Source organism: Telopea speciosissima, chromosome 11 (genome assembly GCF_018873765.1).
Source record: "Telopea speciosissima isolate NSW1024214 ecotype Mountain lineage chromosome 11, Tspe_v1, whole genome shotgun sequence".
Taxonomy (NCBI): Eukaryota; Viridiplantae; Streptophyta; class Magnoliopsida; order Proteales; family Proteaceae; genus Telopea; species Telopea speciosissima.
In genome coordinates, this window is record NC_057926.1 from 9698932 (window position 1) to 9722774 (window position 23843).

Below are 23843 nucleotides of genomic sequence, written 5' to 3' on the forward strand. Positions count from 1 at the left end.
GGCACAGGTCTAGGCCAAAGAGGGGCAAACTATAGACGCTGAATTTTGCCACCCCCCAGCAATGACGACAACCGGACGCAAAAGACTAACAATGCCCTTTAAATACTCCTTTCCTTCGCGGTAACTCGGACACCCCCTGTTCCATTTTGTTCCCACCCATGGTCCCCCAGCATTCCTAGAATGACCCCCCATGACGCCCTCGCTTAAAGCCCTGACCCAGTGGCATCGCATGCGACCGCGACACTGCCCGACAGCACCGTGCCCCGCTGCGGCACCACTCGGTAGCACCGCGCTCGGTCGTGGCATGGCACTGCCCGATAGCACCACGCTCGGCCGCAGCACCGCCTGACAACACCGCGCCCGACTACGATGCAGCCCGGCAATGCCACGCCCAACCACGGCGCCTCCCTGTAGCGTCGTAGCCAGGGATTTTTCCCCCTCCGTAGCGTTGCTAGGGTACCCAAAATGAAATTTTTTTGTCCGGCGGCGCCGCTAGATGGTTTTTTACCTATAAATAGCCCCCACCCCTCATTTCAACAAGTCTCAAGTGGAGGAGAGGGGGGGACCCCAGAGCTCCAGTTTCCAGTTTTGTCCTTTTTTTCCTAGTTTCGGGGCCCTGCCCTTGTCCGATTTCAAGCTTTCAAGCCTCGTCCCTCTGTCTAGAGTTCGGGTCTTTTCTTCTTTACTAAAGATTCAAATATTCTAATGGCATACCTGTGCTTCAAGCCTTGCAATCTCAGAAGATGCAATATAGATGTTGGGCCTTTTATGTGGGTGATGTGGATGGCTGGAGGATATTTCACATATTATTCTTGGTTGTTCTTTTGCTAGGGTTGTTTGGTTCGGCAGTGCTTTGGGATTTCAAAACCATTGGTTATAATAATCTCAACATATCCGATTGGATTATGGGATGGAGTTCTTTTTCTTCGATGGGGAAAACAACCTGCAGAAACAGTGATATCACAATGCACTTTTATTTGTTGGTACTTGTGGTTAGCATTTAATGACTTTTTTTTTTTCTGTCGTCAATGGCAACCTACTGATGTTATTTGTGATGTGAATAAAGCTTTCTTGGAATTTCAAGAAACTATACCAGGTCCAGGTTCTGCTTCTAATTTGGCTGCTCCTCCTACGATTCTATGGACTACCCCAGAGGATGGTTATGAGAAGTGTAATTGTGAAGCAAGATATCTTTCCAATTCATAGAATGATGGTCTTAGAATTATTTGTCGGGATGCTAATGACGATTCTCTCTTTGCTATTTCAAGCCCGGTTACTCTTAATGATATATTAGAAGGTGAGGCTTTAGCAGTTCGGATGGCATTGCTAGAATTAATATCTCATGGTTTTGAGAACGTGCAATTGGAGTCGGATAACAACAATCTGATGACTTATTTGCATGATGGACATCTTCTCTCTCGTTGCCTATCATACCTATCATTGAGGATATTTAACATCTATCCTCTTCCTTTGTTTCTTGTATTTTTACATGTATTCCAAGGGAGATAAATAACATGACTGACTCCTGGGTCAGTAGAGCCTTGTCGATTATATGCACGAGTTACGATTGTTTGGTCCAATTCCGCTCCATGGTTATGTGAGGAATGTACATCCTCAATTCCATGAGTTTGTTGCATGTTTTATCCTGAATAAATACTGTTTTCTATTAGAAAAAAAAAGAAGGCAGTATGTAGAAATTACGTTATAATATCTTATGGGCAAAGTTTTCCTCCACTCATAAAGGACAGGTCACACACCATCCTACTATCCAAGGGTTCACAAACCACTTCTGAGGCTTTTGTATGTTCCAAAATACCCTCCCCATACCCATTCATGCCCTCTCTCATCCCTAGGTGAAACTCGATCCATTTTTATCATATCTAATGCGAAATTTTTCTACCCAAAAATAATGTGAAATTTGCAGAAAGGTTTTTTGTTTTTTTTGGTAATGGGAAGGGTTTTTTGGCAGAGCGTAATATTTGTGATGGAAGGGCAAATCAGTAAATGTAATTTTAGAAATATTAGAGAGTCCCAAGTTTTAAATATCAATGTTAGGACATTAACACAATTTTCATGGTTTTTGGCGTTTTTGTTATTGTAATATAATTTTGATTACGATTTTTTTGGGGGTAATTAATTACCGAAAATTATAATTCTATGCACACTCCCAAAGGTGGAATCAATACATAAAAGGGTTTTTTCTCTCTTGGTCTCGCCTCTCTCCCCTTATTTTCTCTTTGCAGCAGCGAAGAGAGGCAGAGAGATAGAGAGAGAGGCTCTCTCTGCGAATCGCTCGTCCTTTTTTTCTTCGTTTCTAAATCCTCATAAGAACAGAAAAATTTATCTTGCTTAATTCCTGCGATTCGGCTCTGTGTGTGAGTCGATTCTGTCTGTTCGCGCTTTTGTTGATCGAATTTGTTGACGGCGATTCTCCTGATTAGAGAGAGAAAAATTGAGTTATGCAGGCAGATCAGACGGTATTGAGCTTAAGGCCTGGTGGTGGAGGCAACCGAGGAAGCAGATTCCTTGCCCCTCGCTTCGACTCTGCTTTCAGCAATTCTGGTAGTGGCGGTGTTGGTGGTTCCTCTTTGATCCCATCATCGTTGTCATCCGATGAACAGTTCCTTCGTTCTCATGGCGGTGCCCTTCCCACTTCGTCTCTCAAGGTCCGCTTTCAAAACCCTATCGCCTTGTACGGATCTAGGGTTTCTTCCTTTATTTCTTTTCTGGGTCTTCTCTGGTTGTTCTTATCTTGCTCTGCCATGAAATTTAGTTCCCGTTTCCGTTAGGTTTTTAAAGATTCAAATTTTATTCCGTTCTAGCTGTTTGTCTTTTTTACTTTTGTTCTGGTTGAGATCTTTGCTTCTAGGAGTTTTGCTGACTCCGCTTAAGTTGATTTGTGTTTAAGCTGATGTTATTCTACGATTCAGATGTTCTGGTAACGTCAAGATTTTCTTTTGCCTATTCTTTCTTGAATGTGGTATTGGATAATTGTCTTTCCATTCGTTTGTAGTGTGGTTTGTCTATGATATTAAATCTTTCCTATATTTAGCAGATTCAATTTACAGATGTTTCACTTCTGATAAATAGATCAAGTAATCTGCTTATTTGTTTTTCGGATTTTTTTTAACCCAGGTGATGGGGCTTATGTCCTGCTTCTAATGACTAATGTACTGTTTACTTCTAGGAATCTGGAATATGCAAAACGGACTTATTTAACCTTTTAAAATTTTATTCTGTGAATTGTATTTTAACCGTCTTAATCTATGACAGTATTAGATAAAAAAATAAAAAAAAACTACTGTAGACAGAAAGAGGAACCTTCCCAACCACCCCCCCCCCCTTTTTTTTTTTTTTTTTTTTTTTTTTTTACTTTTATGCTAAAAGTCCACATCCTTCCCAGGGAAATCATAGAACAATAAAATCAGAGGAAAACTTTGGAGGTGATTCATGTCCTAATTCTTGGTGGGGCACTTAAGATGTGTACCTGCTGTAAATATGGACAAACAGTGATCGGTAGGCTTTTAGGTGGGCATGCATTGAGTATTTAGATGCCCATAAAGGACCTACGCACATGAGCTTTAGAGGGTGACGAACAAGATAGTCTTGATGTCCCATCATCTTTATGCTCAGATCCTTTCCAGGGAAATCACAGAACAATAAAATCGCAGGAAAACTTTGGTGGTGATTCGTGTCCTAATTCTTGGTGGGGCACTTAAGATGTGTACCTGCTGTAAATATGGACAAACAGTGATCGGTAGGCCTTTAGGTGGGCATGCATTGAGTATTTAGATGCCCATAAAGGACCTACGCACATCAGCTTTAGAGGGTGACGAACAAGATAGTCTTGATGTCCATCATCTTTATGCTCAGATCCTTTCCAGGGAAATCACAGAACAATAAAATCGCAGGAAAACTTTGGTGCTGATTCATGTCCTAATTCTTGGTGGGCACTTAAGATTTGTACCTGCTGTAAATATGGACAAACAGTGATCGGTAGGCTTTTAGGTGAGCATGGCATTGAGTATTTAGATACTCATAAAGGACCTACGCACATGAGCTTTAGAGGGTGACAAACAAGATAGTTTTGATGTCCATCATTCTTGTACTCGCTCAACTGGTTTAGCATCTTCCAATTAGTAATTAGCTCTGAATGGCATAGTTGATTTCTTGATGGGTCTGTTTGTACAGTAGATGGTAAAGTTAATTGATATATTCATCTCCATTGTAATAAGCTGCTGGTTTGTCAATGTCCTGTAAGAAATGGGAAATCCTTTTTTAATCCATCGGGATTTTGATATCCTTCTTAGTGCTTTCTATTTGCATTTCGAATATTGGTTCTGTACTTGTACTTGTTAACAGCTTTCTACCAAAATAAATAGTACATGTTAACAGCTAAATTAGGAGCTAAGAACTTCGATATTCGGAGTTTATGGTATGCCCTGTCCCCCCTTTCTGCCTATATCATTTTTCTCTCATTATCTTCTAAGAAATAAAAAAAGGGCTGATTTATGAGAACATGAATTTTATGTTGGAATCTCTCTCTCTCTCTCATACACACACAAACACACACCTCTGTGCACGTGCACACACATTCAGACAGACAATATGTGTGTATTCCCCTCCTTGTGTGTGGCATGCCCAATGTAATGTTCGTTTTTTTCCATATTTGTAAGCCTTTGTAATGCTTGAACAGGTCTATCTGATATTCTTCCCATTTATATTTTTTGTTGTAATTGCTCCCATGTATAGGTTACTTTCTGATACAATAATTGACTGCGCTCTCTTTCTTACTATGGTGAACACATCATTTTGAGTGGTGGTTCATTTACCGTACTCACCTATCAATTTTGAGCACTGTGTGCGGTTAATTGCCCTGGACCAGTGCTGCCTGGGATCTTCTAAATGAATGATGAAACGATGACTGCTTGGTTTTGGATTCTGACGTGCCATGCATTATTGCGCTGGACTTTTAGGATTCCTTAGCCTATTGGTGGTTGTCATAAATGACATCCAGCTCCCACATGTGTTTTTTCAATTCTAAAAAGTTTCTAGGTGGTGAAGATAACCTTTTGCCTTTCTTAGCTGGATATGAAAATTATAAATCCTAGAGAAATGGCAAGGGGCTTGGTTGGGCTCGGTTTTTCACGGATCTACTAAATATTACTCAATACAGACCTGCCCTGCCCAATGAAGCATTTGGGGTACTTGCTGATATTACAAGATAAAGGGGATGTGGCAGGGTGGGACTCTACCCTAGCCATTAGGGTGGGACTAGGGTGGGCCTTGCTTTAATCTACCATGTTTCCATCCCTATATCCATAATATATTTTGTTGTTTCATTATGAATTGCTTTGCTCTGCAAAAGTTTTAAAATCTGTCTCCTCCCCTGTCACTGGATTCAGACTCCTATTACTGTAGCCATGAAGAATTGCGTTTTAGCAGTTAGCCAATTATTCTAACGCATGCAACAATTTACTTCTGCTACAACCTTTTCTTCTCTTTTTTCTTCTCCTCTTTTGTGGGTGAAACGGGGTTCTGATAAATTGGTGCAGGACAGGTTTGGCAATTCTATTACAAGTCTAAAGTTAAGTGAATTTGGTTTTGGAAAGGTCTACTGGGACAAAACTCACAACATACCTGCAGAAAATCAGATTTTAACAACAACCATAAATGATGAATTTCCCAAATTACCAGTGCAGAAAATTCATTTTAGGATTCATAAAAATTTAATAAAAGTTACATGATAGGTAGTACCTTCCCTTGCTGTCCCGCAAGTTGGAATGCTGTGACCAAGTGCTTACTCACTACCAAACTCCAAGAGTGTATCCGTAGTGTGTCCATAGTTAAGGCGACGCCTAGGCATCTAAGTGCCTTGGTCAACTTGGACGCCTTGGTCGCCTAAATGGTGTCGCCGTGATTTTCGACCCTCTCCAACTACTGGGGTAGCCTACACGCTGTGACAACTATGGGTGCCTCCTTGCTGTTAATTGATGAATCTCCACTGTGTTTGAGGTTATAATTTAAGACAAAGGTGGGAAAATTATGACTGGTGGAAAAATAATAGGGGAGAGGATAAAGGTAGTAGCCTAAGAAAGAAGAGAAAGGGGTTTTGGCTTCACACCAAGGTTTGCATAGAGTCACTCATGCTGCAGAGAATGGAGAAAATCTCACAAGTTCCATCATCATTCATTGCCTTCCTTGTCAAAATACAGTCTTTTTAAAACTCAAAATCGAAAAAAGAAGAAAATAACTCCCTAACAACTACTTTTCCAGTAATAACTCCCTTATAACATTAGTACATCATAATGTTGACACTAAATAAAATAAAATACAACAAAATAAAACAAGCTACACATAAGTAAATATAAATATGTATCCACACTAGTTAAAAAGGGCCATCTAGCCACGCTATGTACGTCAGCGTCTCCTCTGATATGTCCTAAATGCTGCTGTGATGTCATCATAAATTTATGTAAAAACATTTTTGTCCCAAATTTTGTTAATACTTTTTGGCCTTGCTTATTTCTGTTGATTATTGTACTCCAAATATTCTTTTGACTCTTTAGAAGTGTTCTATTCGTAAAGTGTTACTGGGTTGTACCATATATTTCATTACGTTAAATCTGACTTTTGCGATTTTATTATTAGTTTTAGTTTTCTACTTTCATTGAATGCAGCAGAGCTGGCAAATGTACAGTTTCAGTTAAACCAGTGATTCGTTATTGGAACAGATAGCAACAACCATTTCATCGGAAATGCTTATTTTTTATTTTCCAATGGATTTACTTGTTTCGTTAATGGAAATTTTTGGATGTAGTGAGTAATAGACTCTGGTTGTTCGCCATTCAAGAATTCTTGTTTAGGCAGTTCATACCATCCATACATAGTGTTTTGATCTAAGATTTCGATTCTTCCATGTTTCAGCAGTAGCATATTGGTCCATGGAGAGTACAGTTGGAGACCTTTAGCTCATGTTCTATTGATTATTGTTTTTTTTTCAGACTGGAGATTTGCGGTTTGAGTCTCGTGAGCGTGTTCGATACAACTGTGACCAGCTATTGCAGCTGAGGGAGGTAATTTCTATAATCTACCTTGCATGATTCTCATTTATCTTGACAATGTTTGTCATGCTGATTAATGGATGGAGAAGATGTATGTAATGTTGGAAGCCTTTTGTAGTTGTGTTGATGTTGGTGCGAAGTTAGAACTATGATCAATATGTGAGAAATAACAAGAGAAATTTGTTTCATATTTATTGTTAGGGAAAGAGAACGATACCTAGTCATGCAGAGCACCCCGCCCCTGTGCCCTGACACAGGGGCGTATGAAATGACCGCTGTACCCCCCTGGAACCCTGGAAATGACCAGGGGTGCAACGGTCATTTCATGCGCCTCTGTGTCAAGGAGCCGGGGTGGCGTGTCTGGCGCGACCGGGTTGCTTCTTTTTCCCTTATTTTTTTTCCTTGGATTCTTGCATATCTCCTGGGTTTTTGATATTCTCTATGTTTCTACAATGGAACGCCAAGTTTTTTACCCCTTGTTTATGTTTTACATTTTTTTAGGATCCCAGACAACTGGACTCAATCATTTGATTTGTTTTATTTAAGTTGTTTGGGTTTACTGTTGGGTAAGACAGGGTATAGTGTTCCTCTCTTGAAGTGGTTTTGACCTATTAATAGCTAAATTAGCAGCAAAAGAATATCTATTTTTTCCCCTTATGTTTCCCCTTCCCCTGTTGTTAGGCTCAGATCTATAGCTGTATACCATGCAGTATAAAGAGCAACTCCATGAAGCCTTCTTTATTCAAGAAAAATGTGGAATTTTCAAAAGAATTCATAGAGCTGAGGTGCAGTAATTTGAGGATGTAATTGTACACGCAATTTAATCCAAAAGGTCTTCCATCATTTGGATGGTGTTGTGGCGTTTAATCATAACAAGAAATCTTTAGCCTTGGTGCAAATAGACCTTGAGATTAAGGGCGTACCCAGTGCACGAGGCTCCGTGCAGTAGAAAGAGCAGCCCCATGAAGCCTTCTTTATTCAAGAAAAATATGGAATTTTCGAAAGATTTCATAGAGCTGAGGTGCAGTAATTTGAGGATGTAATTGTACATGCGGTTAATCTAAAAGGTCTTCCACCATTTGGATGGTGTTGTGGCATCTAATCATTATAAGAAATCTTCAGCCTCGGTACAAATAGACCTTGAGATTAAGGGCATACCCAGTGCATGAGACTCCCACCACTGCGGGGTCTGGAGAGGGTCATAATGTACGCAGCCTTACCCCTGCTTCACAGAGAAGCTGTTTCTAGAGACTCGAACCTCTTACCACTTGGTTACAATGGAGCAACCTAACCGTTGCACCAAGGTTGACCCGCACAAATAGACCTTGAGATGCAGTAAACAATATCAAAGGGATCTCTAGTCTTTCTGATTATATCAAGGGGATCACTTTCATCTTCTATGTAGTATGTTCGTATAAATAGATGGTTAATAATATGTTATTTTTGTTTTTGGCTTTGATATTTCAAAATTTTAGTTAGGTTGTGGTTCTTAATATCCATTGTGTTTACTAGTTTTAGTTTTGATTATCTTTATAACAATTGTGAGGTCTGTTTCCTTTTGTTGGTGTTTTATCTTAGGCTGCTGATGTGCCTGAGGATATCTTGAAAATCAAGCAAGAAATTGAGGCTGAATTTTTTGGTGAAGAGCAGAACTGGGGTCGTGGAGACGCAAATGTGAGCTAGCTATCTAAGTTTGGAGTTGCTAGCATTATTTGGAAGAAATTATCAATTTGGATGTTATATTTATTTCGGTCAATATGAGAACAGCTTGTAGTTTGGCTTGTCCTAGTTTTCCAGTTACAGGTTGCAGTGGGCTTACAAGGCTTCAACTTCATCACCTTTTGAATGTTTCTGATATTTTTTTTGGTGGCAGCTGCAAGCTCAACCCCAAAATCGATATTCTGAACCAGACAACCGTGATTGGCGTGGACGATCCTCACAGTTGCATGCTACTGGTGAGGAGAAGTCTTGGGATACTATTCGGGAAACTAAGGAGTTAGCAAATCAATATAACCGCCAAGATCAACTAAACTCTCAAATTGCAAGGGTTCAAAACTCTTCTAATCAAGGGGTATTGATTAAGTATTTCATTTTTCAAGTTTGTGTAATGTTTTTGTTGATTGTTTTCAATTCGTACATCTTATAGAATGTAGTCATGTGAATGAACTTGTGAAGTTGTCTAATGCTTTAGCTATCAATGTAGAAAAAACTAAGGTGTGTAAGCTTAGAAATCTTGTTGGTATTCTCCAGATGTTTGAGACCACTTACTTTTGAGTTATTGCATCTATTGGCTTTTGTACTTGTTCCTAGCAATGGGGATGGATTTTAGCATTCCTCACTGCCATATGTCATTATTTCTGACCCTTGTTAGTTCTTACTTGATTCAGACAGGACCTGCTCCGGTTCTTGTCAAAGCTGAGGTGCCATGGTCAGCCCGAAGAGGGAATCTCACTGATAAAGAACGTGTCTTAAAGACAGTGAAAGGGTATGTCATATGAATATCTTGTTCTTAAACTCCAAGATATAGATTCAGTTACTAGTGGATCAATCTTAGGTGGTAATATGACATTCAATACCTCACTCTGGTGGTACTCAGAGTACTGTTTTACTGTCTTCCTATTGCTGATGATGAATTGTTATTGTCTTATGTCCTTGGCAGTATTTTGAACAAGCTGACACCAGAGAAATTTGATATTCTCAAGGGCCAACTAATTGACTCTGGGATAACCACACCAGATATCTTAAAGGTTACCTTATCCTACTGATTTTTCAAACTTCTCTCTCTCTCTCTCTTGTTTCTTCTTTTATCCCTAGTTGTCAGTGATACTCAGATAATCTGCTTGCTGCAGGGTGTTATATCACTTATTTTTGATAAGGCTGTACTGGAGCCCACATTTTGCCCTATGTATGCTCTACTCTGTTTTGATCTCAGTGAAAAGCTGCCGCCATTCCCCTCCGAAGAACCTGGTGGAAAAGAAATCACATTCAAGCGTATACTCTTAAATAATTGCCAGGAGGCATTTGAAGGTGCTGACAATCTTAGGGCAGAAATCAGGCAGATGGTTGCCCCTGAACAAGAGTTGGAACGTAGGGATAAAGAAAGAATGGTGAAGCTGCGTACTCTTGGAAACATCCGCCTCATTGGTGAACTTCTGAAACAAAGGATGGTGCCTGAGAAGATTGTTCATCACATTGTTCAGGTCCTTACTTTGGCTTCCTGTTTTACCAAATCGTCCAAATCTCTTGAAACGCTGTAGTATTTTAGAATTTCGCTTATCCTCTGTACATGAAACAGGAGCTTTTGGGGCACGATGGTAAAACATGTCCTGCTGAGGAGAATGTTGAGGCTATATGTCAGTTCTTCAATACCATTGGGAAGCAGTTGGACGAGAGCCTAAAATCTAAGCGTATCAATGATGTCTACTTCATCCGATTGAAGGAAGTGTCAACAAACCCTCAGTTGGCACAAAGGTTAAGGTTTATGGTCCGTGATGTTCTGGATCGACGGGCAAATAACTGGGTTCCTAGGCGTGAGGAGGTGAATTTTCTAAATTTCCAGTTCTATTGAGTTGTAGTGTTGTGCAATATCTATCTGAGACCCCTTCTTGATTATCTTCCTATCTTCTTTTTGCAGGTGAAAGCTAAGACCATCACTGAAATTCACTCAGAGGCAGAGAAGAATCTTGGGTTGCGCCCTGGTGCAACTGCAAACATGAGAAACAGTCGTGCTACTAGTGCTCTTGGGGGAGTCAACCCTGCAGGGTTCCCTGTTAACAGACCTGGCTCTGGTGGAATGATGCCGGGAATGCCTGGTACCAGGAAGATGCCTGGGATGCCTGGGATGGACAATGACAATTGGGAGGTTCCCCGTACTCGTTCGATGCCAAGGGGTGACGGTCTAACTATGCAGTCTGGTCGTGTCCAGTCCCCCTTGATTGGGAAACCAGGTTCTTTTAACTCGAAGCTGCTGCCTCAGGGTAGTGGAGGCCTGATAACTGGCAAGACAAGTGCGCTATTGGGTAGTGGTGCCCCTCCTGGACGTCCTTCTAGTGTTGTGTCGGGCTTAGATCCTGTTGCTCAGAGCCCCGTAACCACGAGGCCAGTTCCGGCACCATCAGCAGTTCCAACTCCTGAGAAGGTGTTGGTTCCTCCAACAGTAGCAAATCCTGCTGAGCTTCAGAGGAAAACAATTGCTCTTTTGGAGGAATACTTCCATGTTCGCCTTTTGGATGAAGCATTACAGTGTGTGGAGGAGCTGAAAGCCCCATCCTATCACTCAGAGGTGGTCAAGGAGGCTATAAATCTTGCATTGGAGAAAGGCCCAGTATGTGTGGAGCTGGTCACAAAGCTCTTGGATTACTTATTCACCAAGAAGGTTCTGATGCCCAGGGACATAGGTACTGGGTGTCTTCTCTATGGGTCAATGTTGGATGACATTTGCATTGATTTACCGAAAGCACCTAGCAGTTTTGGTGAGGTTGTGGGGAAGCTTGTCTTGGCTGGTGGTTTGGACTTTAATGTGGTGAAGGAGATACTGAAGAAGGTTGAGGAGCCTCGGTTCCAGAAAGCTATTTTTGATGCTGTCATGAGGACCGTCAGTTCTAGTCCTTCTGGGCAAGGAATACTGGGTGTGCAGGGTACCGATCATCAAGCCTGTGAGGCCTTGTTCTCTTGATTCTATTGGAATCCATAGCCTGCAATTCTCTTCCAGCCATTGTAACCATGGAACCAGTTATTCTGATCCTTTTTAAAATTTATTCTACGTTTTACCCATTCACCCCCATCTGAGGCGATCAACTTGTGTTAAAATATGTGACAAGTCGGAGCTGCGAAGAACCCATAATTTTATTGAGTTGTATATTTTTCGAGGTCATATGAGTGTTTAGTGAAAGCCGATTTACACAAAAATGCCATGGATTTAACATCTAGTGTGGCTAATTTTACCCATCACTAGGTGGTCTTGATGAACAAGATCATTACATGATCCGTTTAATTTATGGTGTATCAGATTTTTTTATTAGACTGAGAAACTTCAATTTATGCCAATTGGCAAGATTTTGGCAGTAATTATATTTTATCTTTGTATTTATTTTTTGTTTAATGTTTGATGGGGACACTCCTTTATATCTTCTGTGGCTATGACTGAAGGCATATCCCAGCTAGTCTTCTTGAGGATCGGGTGGGTTTACCCTCTATCGGACCATTTGCGTAGGAGTTTGATCTGTGGACTCTTGTAGTCCTGTCGTACGGTCCTGAATGGTTTCTTTCACCTGCTGTCTCGGTAGTCCATTGTTCTCTTCTGATCTTCGCCAATGGAATTTGATCATCAAGCATCGAGTGCTTGCAGGTGATTTGGAAGGAGCACTGTTTATGTTCACAAAGATGCAGAGAATTGGTGTCCAAGGGGATAACTATACCTTCCCTCTTGTGTTAAAAGCTGCTGCTGGTCTTGCCATTTCACATGTTGGGTTTTCACTCCATGGCCAAATTATAAAAACTGGCTTTTCATCGCATGTTTTCGTTCAAACTGCCATGCTCAAGGTATATTATGCTCTTGGATACATAGGCCGTGCCCGCCTATTGTTCGACAAGATGCCTGACAAAGATTTGCTTGCTTGGAATTCCATGCTTGATGCTTATGCTTCGAATGGGCAGATGGATGATGCTCTAGACATATTTGATTTGATGCCCGTTAGAGATTCTGTATCCTTCAATACCATAATCTCTGGGTACGGAAAGATTGGCAGGGTAGCATCTGCGAGGGATTACTTTGACAGAATGCCAATGAAAGATGATGTCTCTTGGAATTCGATGATCGCGGTGTATACTAAGGCAGGGGAAATGAAGCTGGCAAGTCTTTTATTTGATGAAATGGTTGGAAGAAATGTTGTCTCATGGAATACTGTCATCAATGGCTACTTACAGAACCAGTGTTATGCGGATGCTATTGATTTGTTCTACAAGATGAAGGCCAGTAGAACGGAACCTAACCATTTAACCCTGTCGGCTGTGTTATCTGCCTGTGCCCACTTATGTTCACTGGAGACCGGTGTGCGGATCCACACTGAGGCTGTTAGATTTCTGTCGGATCCCCATGTCACAGCTGCACTCATAGACATGTACTCCAAGTGTGGAAGCATAGGAAAAGCTCTACAGGTGTTCTACAAGGCCCAAGTGAAGAACATGTATTGTTGGAATGCCATGATCTCTGGGCTTGCACTTCATGGTTGTGGCCAAGCTGCCTTGAGGCTTTTTGATGAGATGAAAGCTGAATCGATGAGGCCCGACGACATTACCTTCATTGGGCTCTTTAGTGCATGTAGCCATGCAGGCATGGTTCAGGAGGGTAGCCTTCTGTATGAATGTATGGAGAGAGAATTTGGGGTTTCGCCCAAGGCTGAACACTATTGCTGCATGGTAGATCTTCTAGGTCGAGCTGGATTCCTTGACCTAGCATATGGGCTTATAGAAACCATGCCATTTGAGCCTGAAGCAACTGTCTTGGGTGCTTTACTTGGTGCTTGTGTGATTCATGGGGACCTCAAGATGGGTGAATTGATAGCTAAGCGCATCAACGCGAGGGGTGATTGTCTAACTGATGGGGAGTACATGATGCTGGCTAACATGCACGCAATGTGCGGTCAATGGCTGGAATCAAACAGATGGAGAAGAAAGATGAATAATGCCGGAATTAGTAAGCCTGCAGGTTGTAGTTTGATAGAGATTGATGGCAAAATGCATAGATTTTTGGCTGGAGATTTCGAAGATGTTTGAACCGATATCATGGAATAGAGATCTTGATTTCAGAAACAAGAACCTAGACCTTGGAGACAAGTCTCTAGTTTTAGCCTTTTAAACATTATATTACGCTAGATCATTTTGAAAAATGGCAGTAAGGTGATTATAACTGTCTCCTTGGCATGCTCTAGCAAATAAATGAAAGGACGGTCTAAAACTCTATCACTACAGCTTGGTAAGTACATGTTAGAATCTTGGCTATGATTCGACGGAAGGGAAATGGAATCATTGCAATCGATGGGATACACTATTCAAAACTCAAAGCAAAACTTAGGACTTTGATCGTTACCAGAAACTTCACAAGCGCAAAGCCTCCACACGATCTTAGGCCTTTCGCAATGAGTCCCACGCACACTTATAACTTTGCGTTCCCTTGAATGCAAGCTCCTAACTAAAACTCTAATCACAGACTGGTAAAGAAGAAAACTAGAGATATGGAAAACCTCAGTAATATTATGAGTGTCTACCAGGTTTTTCACACATTATCTATATATAATGCAAAACTCTAATATTAAATGATGGGATAGTTACCAATTACCCCTAGGTTTTTCTAGTGGGAATCGAAATTCGATTCATAATCGAATTTCTTTTCCAACAATCTCCTCCATTCTAATATGAGATCTTATCTCGTATAAGGATCCATCACGAAAAGAATTCATGATCCAAGCATTGTACATATGAGTTGGACTTAAAGGAAAGGGTTAGGATCCAATTAGGATTCCACCTACTATGCTATGTGTCTTAACTAAACTGTATTCCAAACACAGGGTTAACCAACACCAAAGCTGCAAAGCAGATGTAACAATCAATACCCAAAGAAAATAGTAAATACACGCATCAGTCCCCCACTGAGCAATATCACATGGTTCAATGTAGGGCATGTGTAAAATACTGTCAAATCCCCAATGAACCAAAATGTCATGTCAGAGATTCCATAACCTTGATTAGATAGAGAAAAATATTTTCAAAAGGCTCAAGAAAATAGATAAAAATTTTATATACATAACTATAAAAAAATTTTAAACCACAAGAAAATGCCATTGGATCCGTGTTTGCGTCCAATCTGTCATAGACTCTCTCTCTTTTCGATATTCTTCTATAAGAATGGGCAGTGGATTCCTTGTTGGGCATCTCTTTCAACTACAGTCAAACGCCATGAATCCAGTGCACCGATGTACAGTTAGAGAGACATCAACCTTTGGTACACCAAAACGCATAGTGCGTGACTGCATCGATAAGGACCCCTCAGGTCCAGGAATAATCATGAACTGCTTAAGAAAATTTTATTTTCCTTTTAAACTGATAGTATCATCACTTGTGAAATTCTTGAGTAATCCGGTTCAATGAACACACTTTATGTACACTCACACTTGCGCTTTAGAATCAACATTCATAAGAACACACAGTGTGACCACCATATAAGACAGGGTGTCCAATCTCACCCCTAGTGGTGAACACTTTCAGGTAAACGAACCTATGGGCAAACTGAGCTCAATATATGATCATGTCAATCAAAATAAATTATACATTGGGGGTCGTCAGCCTGCCAAAATTCCCCCAGTTGGACCTTCTGTTAGTACTCATGATTCATCTGAGAAGTCTGAGAAATCTGGTCCTCTGAGGACTTGCCATCATTGTGGCAGACCTGGTCACATTCAACACTTTTGTTGGAAATTACATGGTAAAACTCCACAGTCCAAGATAGCCAACACTACCCATGTTGACCCTACAATCCCATTTGTACCTATGGAGGACCGTCGTGTGACATTAAACCTCCCATTTTGTTTAGACAGGTAATTCCACTGCGTGTCTGTCCATTTCTAGGCCCTGGATTATCGATTCAGGGGCCTCAAACCATATGTTCGGAACCTCAGGTATCTTTTCCTCTTTATAAACTTCTTATTCGAGTTTTACTTTAGCTGATGGTTCCTGTGCTATAGTTAGAGGCACTGGTACTGTTCAACCCACTTCTTCCTTGTCCTATCTTGTGTCTTGTATTTACCTAACTTTCCTTTTAATATCTTGTCTGTTAGCCAACTTACCAATGCCTACAACTATTCCACAATCTTTTTTCCTGATTCTTGTGTCTTTCAGGATTTGCAGACGAAGAGGACGATTGGTAGAGGCAGGGTCTCTGGGAAGCTATGTCTTCTTGAGGACACATCTTCAGTTGCTTGTTCGAGCACAGCTACCCCGCATCAGCTCCATTATCGACTTGGTCATCCGTCCTTACAGAGTTTGCAAAAATTGTTTTCTAGTTTGTGTTCCCTTTCAGTCTTAAATTGTGAGTTGTGTCAGTTTGGGAAACTCCACCATGTGAGTTATCCCCCTCGTGTTAACAAACAGGTCTTACATACCTTTTCTTTAGTTCACTCAGATGTCTGGGGTCCTTGTCATGTGTCTTCCAAGTTGAGTTTTACATATTTTGTTACTTTTGTTGATAACTACTCTCGTGTGACTTGGTTGTCTCTCTCAATATTGAGAAACCAGCTTCTCCTTCATTCTCTTCTCTTTTCTTCCTTCTCTTCTGTAACGTCCCACCCTCCAATGAGGGAATTTAGGCCATTAATCGGTTCAATGATCGATTGTACTTAGTTGGTCAATCGTCAGAGGTAGCAATTTCAAATTTAAGACACATCCATATTATCTAGAGTAAAATTCAGTGGAAGTAAAAAAAAAATAAATTAAATAAAACAAAAAGAAAGCTTAAACAAATCTATCACCCAAACTTCAAAATAACTAAAGAAAATTATTACATGTCTTTAACCACAATACTCAAATAATCATTACATGTCCTTTAAAGCAAAAGAAACCATAAATGAGGAAAAGAACATTAAAACTCCTAATAGGCTATAAAATGGTGAGATTCATCATCAGTATGGGATTCTTCCACTTGATGATCCGTTTCCACAATGTCATGCCCTAAATACTCCTCATCTGAGAAAATATTGGGGTAAGTTTTGGAGAAACTTAGCAAGGAGGAAAATCCAACTTAATACCATACAAGTTTGAAAAACAAAGGATCCAATAATGCAAAACCCACAATGAAAAATAAAATGTCCGGAGATGACGATACAACAAAAAAAAAACATTCATGTGTCAATAAATTTTCATTTTTCCTGGGTTTCAATACGATGCCCCATGCCGTTACATAGCCTACGCATGTTACATAGCCTTGACATGCATATTGACCCATAATGCCAATTTCTCCTATATCACCATGGTATTTTCAAATGTGAGAGGATGTAAGTTGACTCACGCCGTTATGTGGCCTTCGCGAGTTACGCAACCTTGTCAACCCACTCAAATCAATATGGACCATGTCATATAGGGATAACCATATGCTCAAATAATTACATCATAAAGCCAAAATCAGAACTATATTCCATGTCATGTACTACTTTGACTCTCATATTCAAAATCATAAATAAGCATATCTCATAGCCAACTCGTATCATGTTCATGTTTAAATTCCCAACACATATATGCATAGAGAAATCGAAACAAATTCAAGACTTATATCCATTTATCATAGTTGCATACAATCATATGTACATCTCATTGAATCTTACATCTATCAATCATCATGCATCCCATAAAATCATAAATTTTCAATTCATCATGCATCTCATAAAATGAAGTTATATATATGTGATCATGTGAAAATGCCTTATCTTACCATAGAATAATGTAGGACCTATGTATCAAACGTATAGATATTAGGAGGGATTTTCACTTATTATTACTATAGACTAAAAATCAAAGTCTTCTACTCCTGAGATAAAAGGTTTTGAATCCTTCGATACAGGGTCTTCAACAGCCCAAACCGAAAACTTGAGGGTTGAGGAGGGAGAGGTAGCCTTCTTCCCTTCTTTCTTTTCTCCTTCTCTTTCTTTCTCTTTTTTTTTTTTTCCCTCAAACTCACACCTCTCTTCTCACACTTCAAAATTCGTGGGGAGCTAGCTTAGGTCCCCCACGAATTTGGGTTACTTGATATAGGAGAGATTCTCCTTCTCTTTATTTCTAAAATCCTTTTTATTAGCTTCTTAAAACTATGATTTATTTGATCTTCCCACATCCTATCTAAATAAATATTAGCCCTTGGATCAGTATAGAATCCCATGATCAAATAATTAGCTAAGATGTGTTGTAGACCTTTTAATTATGAGGTAAGTTGCTATTCAAGAAATTAATAAGTATCCAATAGTAGGTTACCACTTGGTAGGCCTAGAATATACACTTTCCAAAATTGTGGAGAAGATGGAGGATGGATCCCACAAGATATGACCCTTTGAATACTCTCTTATGATCTTATCATTGTTCCCAAATTTAACTCATAGCCAAATAATCCTTCAAAATTTTCAGCAATTCTTTCCAATTTGAATTCATAGCCTATTCAACTCAATCTTGACTAAGCACATGATTAAATCTTAGCCCTACACCTCATCATATCTCAATCTCACAAAATCAGGTGTTAAAATATCTCCAATAAGCTCCCTCCAAAATAAGTTGCTCTAACCTGGGTTCCACACATGCCTAGATTACAATATTAACCATACACAATTAGCTATATTTTAATTTAAGCTCTAAAATTTCCAGTAAGCCCCTACACGAAAATTTGGCAATACAAATTGGCTAGGTAACACACACGCATGCATATATGTATATATATACATTCATACATATTTATACTTACATGTATAAATATTAATTTATAAAACCAACAAGTTTGTAGCTAAAACAAATTATCCAAATACCCTTGTAAAAAATTCTTAAGGATATTATAGTCTTCCCCCCTAAAAAATTTTCATCCCCGAAATAAAAAATGTAAAAGGGTTTAAAAGTGGAACCCATACCAACAATTGTAGATATCAGAACATCTTTCTTCCTCCCTGGCAATCACAACTCTCAATTCTCCAACATCTAAGTTTGTTATTCGTATAAAGTTATTAGAACAATCAAGGCTATCAAGTTTACCTGGATCGTTGAAGCGATGTGGATATCTGGTTAGTATATCCTCTTCTAACTCCCACGATGACTCTAAGGTACGGTGATTGTTACAAAGAACTTTCACGTAAGGAAAGGTGCATCGTCACAACACTTGCTCTTTGTGATCTAAAATTTGCATTGGCACCTCATCATAATTCAAATTCGTATCCAGTTGAACTGCCTCATAACTTAGGACGTGAGATGGGTTAGCAATATACTTTTTGAGTAATGAGACGTGGAATACGTCATGAACACCTGATAATGTTAGCGGTAGTGCAAGCTGATATGCCACAGTCCCTACTTTTTTTAGTATTTCAAAGGGTCCAATAAACCTTGGGCTGAACTTCCCTTTCTTTCCAAATCTGAGTACACTCTTCATAGGAGCAATCTTCAAAAATACGCTATCACCCACTGCAAATTCCAAATCTTTCTTTCGGGTGTCGGCATAGCTCTTCTGTCGGTCTTGAGCCCATTTTATTCTTTTCTGTATCAAACTAATCTTTTCCTGTGCCTCTGATTGTGTCGTTAACCGGTCAAAAATAAAACCCCAAATTAATCTAGCAAGTAGAAAGTAAGGGATCGGTCTATGGGGAACTGGAAGGCTAAATTATTAAAATGATAAGTCGGAAGTGATAAAAATTAAATTGCAATAAATCTAATTTTAAACTACGAACAAAAGAAACAAATCTAAACTAACAACGATGTGAAGTTATAAAATTATCTAAATAGGGATGGGGTCTCAACATCAAGCAATCAAGAATGCAAACCAGAATTTTAAATAGCAAACACCATTAGTTCATCTACACCTAAAGATAGAGGGAACTTAGCCAATCATGGTGCTACGAAACAGCGGGCAGCAATGGTGACGACGATCTTCCATGGTGAAGGAGCTGCTAGAACGGTAACCACTCTCTCCTCCCCTTGCGGAACCCAAGATCCAAAACAAAAACAAAAGAAGAAAGAGGAAAATAGAGAGAAGAATAGGGAGCAAGAGAGCACGGTTAGGGAGGAAAAGATTTTGTTCGTGGGTATTTGAGAGTTGTTTTTTTAAAAAGAAGTTAATAATAGAAAAAAGAAAAGAGAGCATGAGAGATGGAGAGAATATAGAGAGAAAGAGTCCGTGAGAGAGAGAAGAATTAGAGGGATATGAGAGAGAAACGTGAGGAGATGGGCCAAAAGGATGTGGGCAGCACATGGGAGTTAGAGGAGAGATAGAAACGTTAGGAGATGGGAGATTAGGCGGGAGATAGAGATATGGGCAGCACATGGGAGAGAAGAGGGGTTTTAGTGGAGAGGAATTAGGAGGATAAAATAGATTTTAGGAAAGTTGAAACCGTGGAAGATTTTGAGAAAAGATGGGAGAGAAATAGGAATTGAGAACCGTGTGGGGTTTGAGAAAAATAAAATAATAAAGAAAAGGAAAGTGAATGGGAGAGAGAAGAAAAAGAAAATAAATAAATAAATAAAATATATGGAAGAGAGAAAATAGGAGAGAAAATTCGTCCAGCAATGAGGGAGGGGCCCACTTGTATTATGCTAGTCAATCTTCCTTGGTTCTGGGCTCCGGCTTGCATTTCAACTCATTTTCTGGCCCATTATTCTTTTTCTGGCCCAAAAAGAATAATCGCATGAATGGACTCCAAAACCAATGTGTACTTTTAATGCAACACGTCCATCTTGCTCAGAATCAGCCTTCTTTGCAACCATGAAAAGAAATTTGACCACTTTACGTGTAGATTTGAAGATATGATGCCCGATAGTTCAGAATAGCATGAAATCACATAAAATACCCCTTTATCCTGAAAAATACAGAAAATACCCAAGGTAGCTCCATTCTAAGCAAATAAAGTGGGTCCCATGAGTCAATTTACAATTAAATTGAATCCTATTTTAATTTGAACTTTTCTAAAGATTCCTATTTAAAATCAATTTCCATTCATGAGAGAAAATAGTCAGAGTTTTATTCTAAATAAGAAATCAGAATCCCACTCCTTTTAAATTCTCATTATATTGTGAGCAACTTAATTAGATTTAGATTCCTATCCAAAATAGGAAATTAATTCAAATACAAGTTTCCTAATCTAATTAGGCAATCTTGCTCACAAATCCAACTTTCCTAATCTAATTAGAAAACTTTGCTAAAAGTCCTATTGTCTTCAAAACACAATTAGAGCATCTTCAAGCAATCTCCATTAAAATAGCTTCAACTAGAACTCCATTAATGGAGCTTACAAGATGGAATTTGACAAGAAGAAGATGAACTTTTTAAATCTACATCACATGCATACATAAAACAAATTTTAAAAATCATCATCTTCCCTAACTCCCATGGACCCTTTTTTTTTTTTTGAGATGCAAGGGCCTCTATCCACGTGGCATACGGTAGCAGGCCGCTGTCTGCACGCTTGCTAGCGGCGGCCTGCAGTCGTGCGGCATGCAGGGTTGTGCCTGGCATGACCGTCCGCCCCACACCTGTTGACAAGCTGGCTAGTAGGCGCGGCTAGCAAGCCATGCCTGCTTGCCGCGGCTGTCGGGTGGTGGTTCCGGCTGGTGTGGCCTCTTTTCCTTCGTTTCATATATTGTCAACTTCGAATTTTGTATACAATACTCAAAATTAAAAAAAAAAAAACTCAAAACACAATAATGGAGGAAGAAGAGGAAGAAGAAGAAGATGATTGCAAGTTGATTTTGACATGTGTTTAATGAAGAACCTACGCTCTGATGCCAATTGTTAGTGGTGGTAGAAGCGATGGGATTCTAATGTAATCACAAAATTTTATGAGCATGCAAGGATCTCAATAAACACATTAATGTACTAACCTCAAGGGGAGAGTAAGGTCCCAGAACACTCAAATGGTGTGTTCCTCCAAAGGAATGCAACACTTGAAGAAGATCTCCCAAGCTTGCTTCACCTCTAATGGCCAATAGTGCTTGAGAAAGAAGAAGACTCTCTTTTTCTCTCTCTAAGCTCTCTCACAATTTTGTGGAAATTGTTCTAATGATTTTTTCTCTATCATCTTCAATCATCATTGGCCTTAGGTCTCTTTATATATATAGAGACCTAATTGAGGAGGTGGCAAACCTACGGTCCAGATCTAACCAAGTGGTGTGATCCTAAAGGGTAGCCCATAAGATTATCCTAAATTATACATAAGGACAAAACTTATCCAAAATCATAGTAAAGGACGATCCTACCAGGGCGTAACCTGAAAAACCCCTTGCGGTAGGTAATTTTATTACATTTTCTCCCCACACTACTAACACCTATAATGGGCCATTGCAACCATGGAATAAATGTCACCGCCATAATTCCGGTCCATTATAATTTATCACGAGAGTATGGAGGACTTTGATTGGCCATAAAACTCTTTGAAAATTCTTTTCCAAAATACATTTAATTTAATATTAATAAAATAAAATACTCTTTGCAAACACTTTACAAAATACCAAGGCCTTGGCTTTGGCACAATCAAATCCGTTCACTCTCTTTTTGGTGTTCTTCCTTTACGGGCTGTGAAAACTTTATTGAGCATCACATCCATAACTATATACATTGTGCACACCGAGTGGTCGATATATAGTCAATTCTTTCGGTAGACATCAACCATTGACACACCACAAATGTACAAAACATAAATAAAATGGCAAGTGTCTCTAAAGTACAGAGAAAATAACTACCAGAGATTCCCGTTGTAACTACAACTTGACGGTGAATAATTCGGAAATCCCCGTGGACCATGTTCAATACGAAATGTGCCTATATTTACATTTTGGTTCAATCACTATTGTGCGAATGTAAAATATAGCAACCATAGAACAGATTGCCCAAATCTATCCGTAGTTGTGAACAAAACGATTTGAATTGGGCAGATGCAATATACAATTATGACAAGCACATAATTAAATAAAACTAAATTAATTAATTTAATCAAATTAAATTGGGTTTGATGGATACACAAACGTTACATCCAACAACAAGAGGGGTGAAATTCAAAATAGACATCATTATCCTTAGCAAAATGATTAACAGAAAGTAAGGGTTTGGAAATCGAAGGTACATGGAGAACATCAGATAAAAAGAAACAACGATCAGAAGAGGGAGAAGAAAGAGAACCAAAACCAACATTGGAAATAGGGATGCCCTTACCATTGCCAACCTGTAATGTGTCCGAACCTGTGTATGGATCATAGGCAGATAAGAAGTGAATGTCCGGTGTGACATGGTGAGTTGCTCCAATATCCAGGTACCAGGTGAGGTGAGAGGATGGGGGATAAGAGGGAGTGGGTAATAGGAGTGATTGGGAAGAGGACGGATATTGGGTGTAGTGAGCGGTGGGGTTGGGTGGAGGTTGATAATGGAATGAAGGTGGGGGGCGGTAGGACTGTTGGCCGGGAGGTTTAGGTTTAGAGACTGTGGGAGGTGTCATGTGTGTCATGGTTGCACCAATGACACCACAGACGATTACTGTAGTAGCGGCCACCACCACGGTTAGAGCGTCCATGGCCTCCACGCCCATGGTAAGGAACCCCAACCCCACGGTTGGATGAAAACCGTGAGTCAGGAGTGGGATTAGTATGTTGCACAGTGTTTGCTGATGGAGATCCGATTGGCTTTGAAGAATCGGTAATGGAGAGCATGGTGAGTCGGGTGCCTTGAAGAAACTCATGGCTCAATAACATCGAATGCAAGTCATCATAAGTGATGGGTGTGATGCATGTGAGAAGAGAGGATACAATATCAGTGAACTCAATCTTGAGACCACAGAAAACATGCATGTTGAAGGCACTGCTGCAAAGAGGTTGGCCAGCCGCACTCAATTCCTCAGAGATGGACTTGGCATGGTTGAGAAAGGCAGAGACAGATTCATCCGGTTGTTGTTGGAGATCTTGCATGGCCATGGGAGTGACATGAGGTGAATCTTAGAAGGAGAGGAGTAGGCGGTGTGGAGGAAATCCCAGATTTTCCTACTTATGTGCTTACCAAGGACCAGT

General features: G+C 39.9%; 2 protein-coding genes and 3 non-coding genes across 6 annotated transcripts; all 5 read left to right on the plus strand.

Moving 5' to 3' along the window:
* Nucleotides 1–2193: 2193 nt before the first annotated feature.
* Nucleotides 2194–12084, plus strand: LOC122646719 (eukaryotic translation initiation factor-like). 2 transcript variants are annotated; one of them, XM_043840318.1, is made up of 9 exons: nt 2194–2666; nt 7005–7076; nt 8643–8738; nt 8938–9135; nt 9452–9549; nt 9724–9811; nt 9914–10264; nt 10360–10602; nt 10699–12084. In XM_043840318.1, the coding sequence occupies exons 1-9, from the start codon at nt 2460–2462 to the stop codon at nt 11737–11739; spliced, it is 2394 nt and encodes a 797-aa protein (XP_043696253.1). In that variant the 5' UTR covers nt 2194–2459; the 3' UTR covers nt 11740–12084. The 2 variants fall into 2 exon arrangements, with proteins under 2 accessions (XP_043696253.1, XP_043696254.1); XM_043840319.1 differs by having other exon boundaries at nt 8938–9105.
* LOC122646967 lies at nt 3473–3578 on the plus strand. Its single transcript, XR_006330765.1, has one exon. It is a non-coding gene; the product is annotated as a small nucleolar RNA snoR103 (small nucleolar RNA).
* Nucleotides 3714–3819, plus strand: LOC122646968. Its single transcript, XR_006330766.1, has one exon. It is a non-coding gene; the product is annotated as a small nucleolar RNA snoR103 (small nucleolar RNA).
* LOC122646969 lies at nt 3953–4059 on the plus strand. The gene has a single exon (XR_006330767.1). It is a non-coding gene; the product is annotated as a small nucleolar RNA snoR103 (small nucleolar RNA).
* A 236-nt stretch (nt 12085–12320) lies between the features above and the next one.
* On the plus strand, nt 12321–13838 carry LOC122644762 (pentatricopeptide repeat-containing protein At2g45350, chloroplastic-like). The gene has a single exon (XM_043838148.1). The coding sequence runs from the start codon at nt 12321–12323 to the stop codon at nt 13836–13838; it is 1518 nt and encodes a 505-aa protein (XP_043694083.1).
* The last annotated feature ends 10005 nt before the right edge of the window (nt 13839–23843 follow it).

Excerpts from the sequence above, each read along its gene's own strand:
- LOC122646719 (XM_043840318.1), top strand. The coding sequence starts at position 2,460 with ATGCAGGCAGATCAGACGGTATTGAGCTTAAGGCCTGGTGGTGGAGGC. Across the intron at positions 9,136-9,451 it reads AAAACTCTTCTAATCAAGGG|ACAGGACCTGCTCCGGTTCT; the intron begins GTATTGATTAAG and ends TACTTGATTCAG. Across the intron at positions 10,603-10,698 it reads GGGTTCCTAGGCGTGAGGAG|GTGAAAGCTAAGACCATCAC; the intron begins GTGAATTTTCTA and ends TTCTTTTTGCAG.
- LOC122644762 (XM_043838148.1), top strand. The coding sequence starts at position 12,321 with ATGGTTTCTTTCACCTGCTGTCTCGGTAGTCCATTGTTCTCTTCTGAT.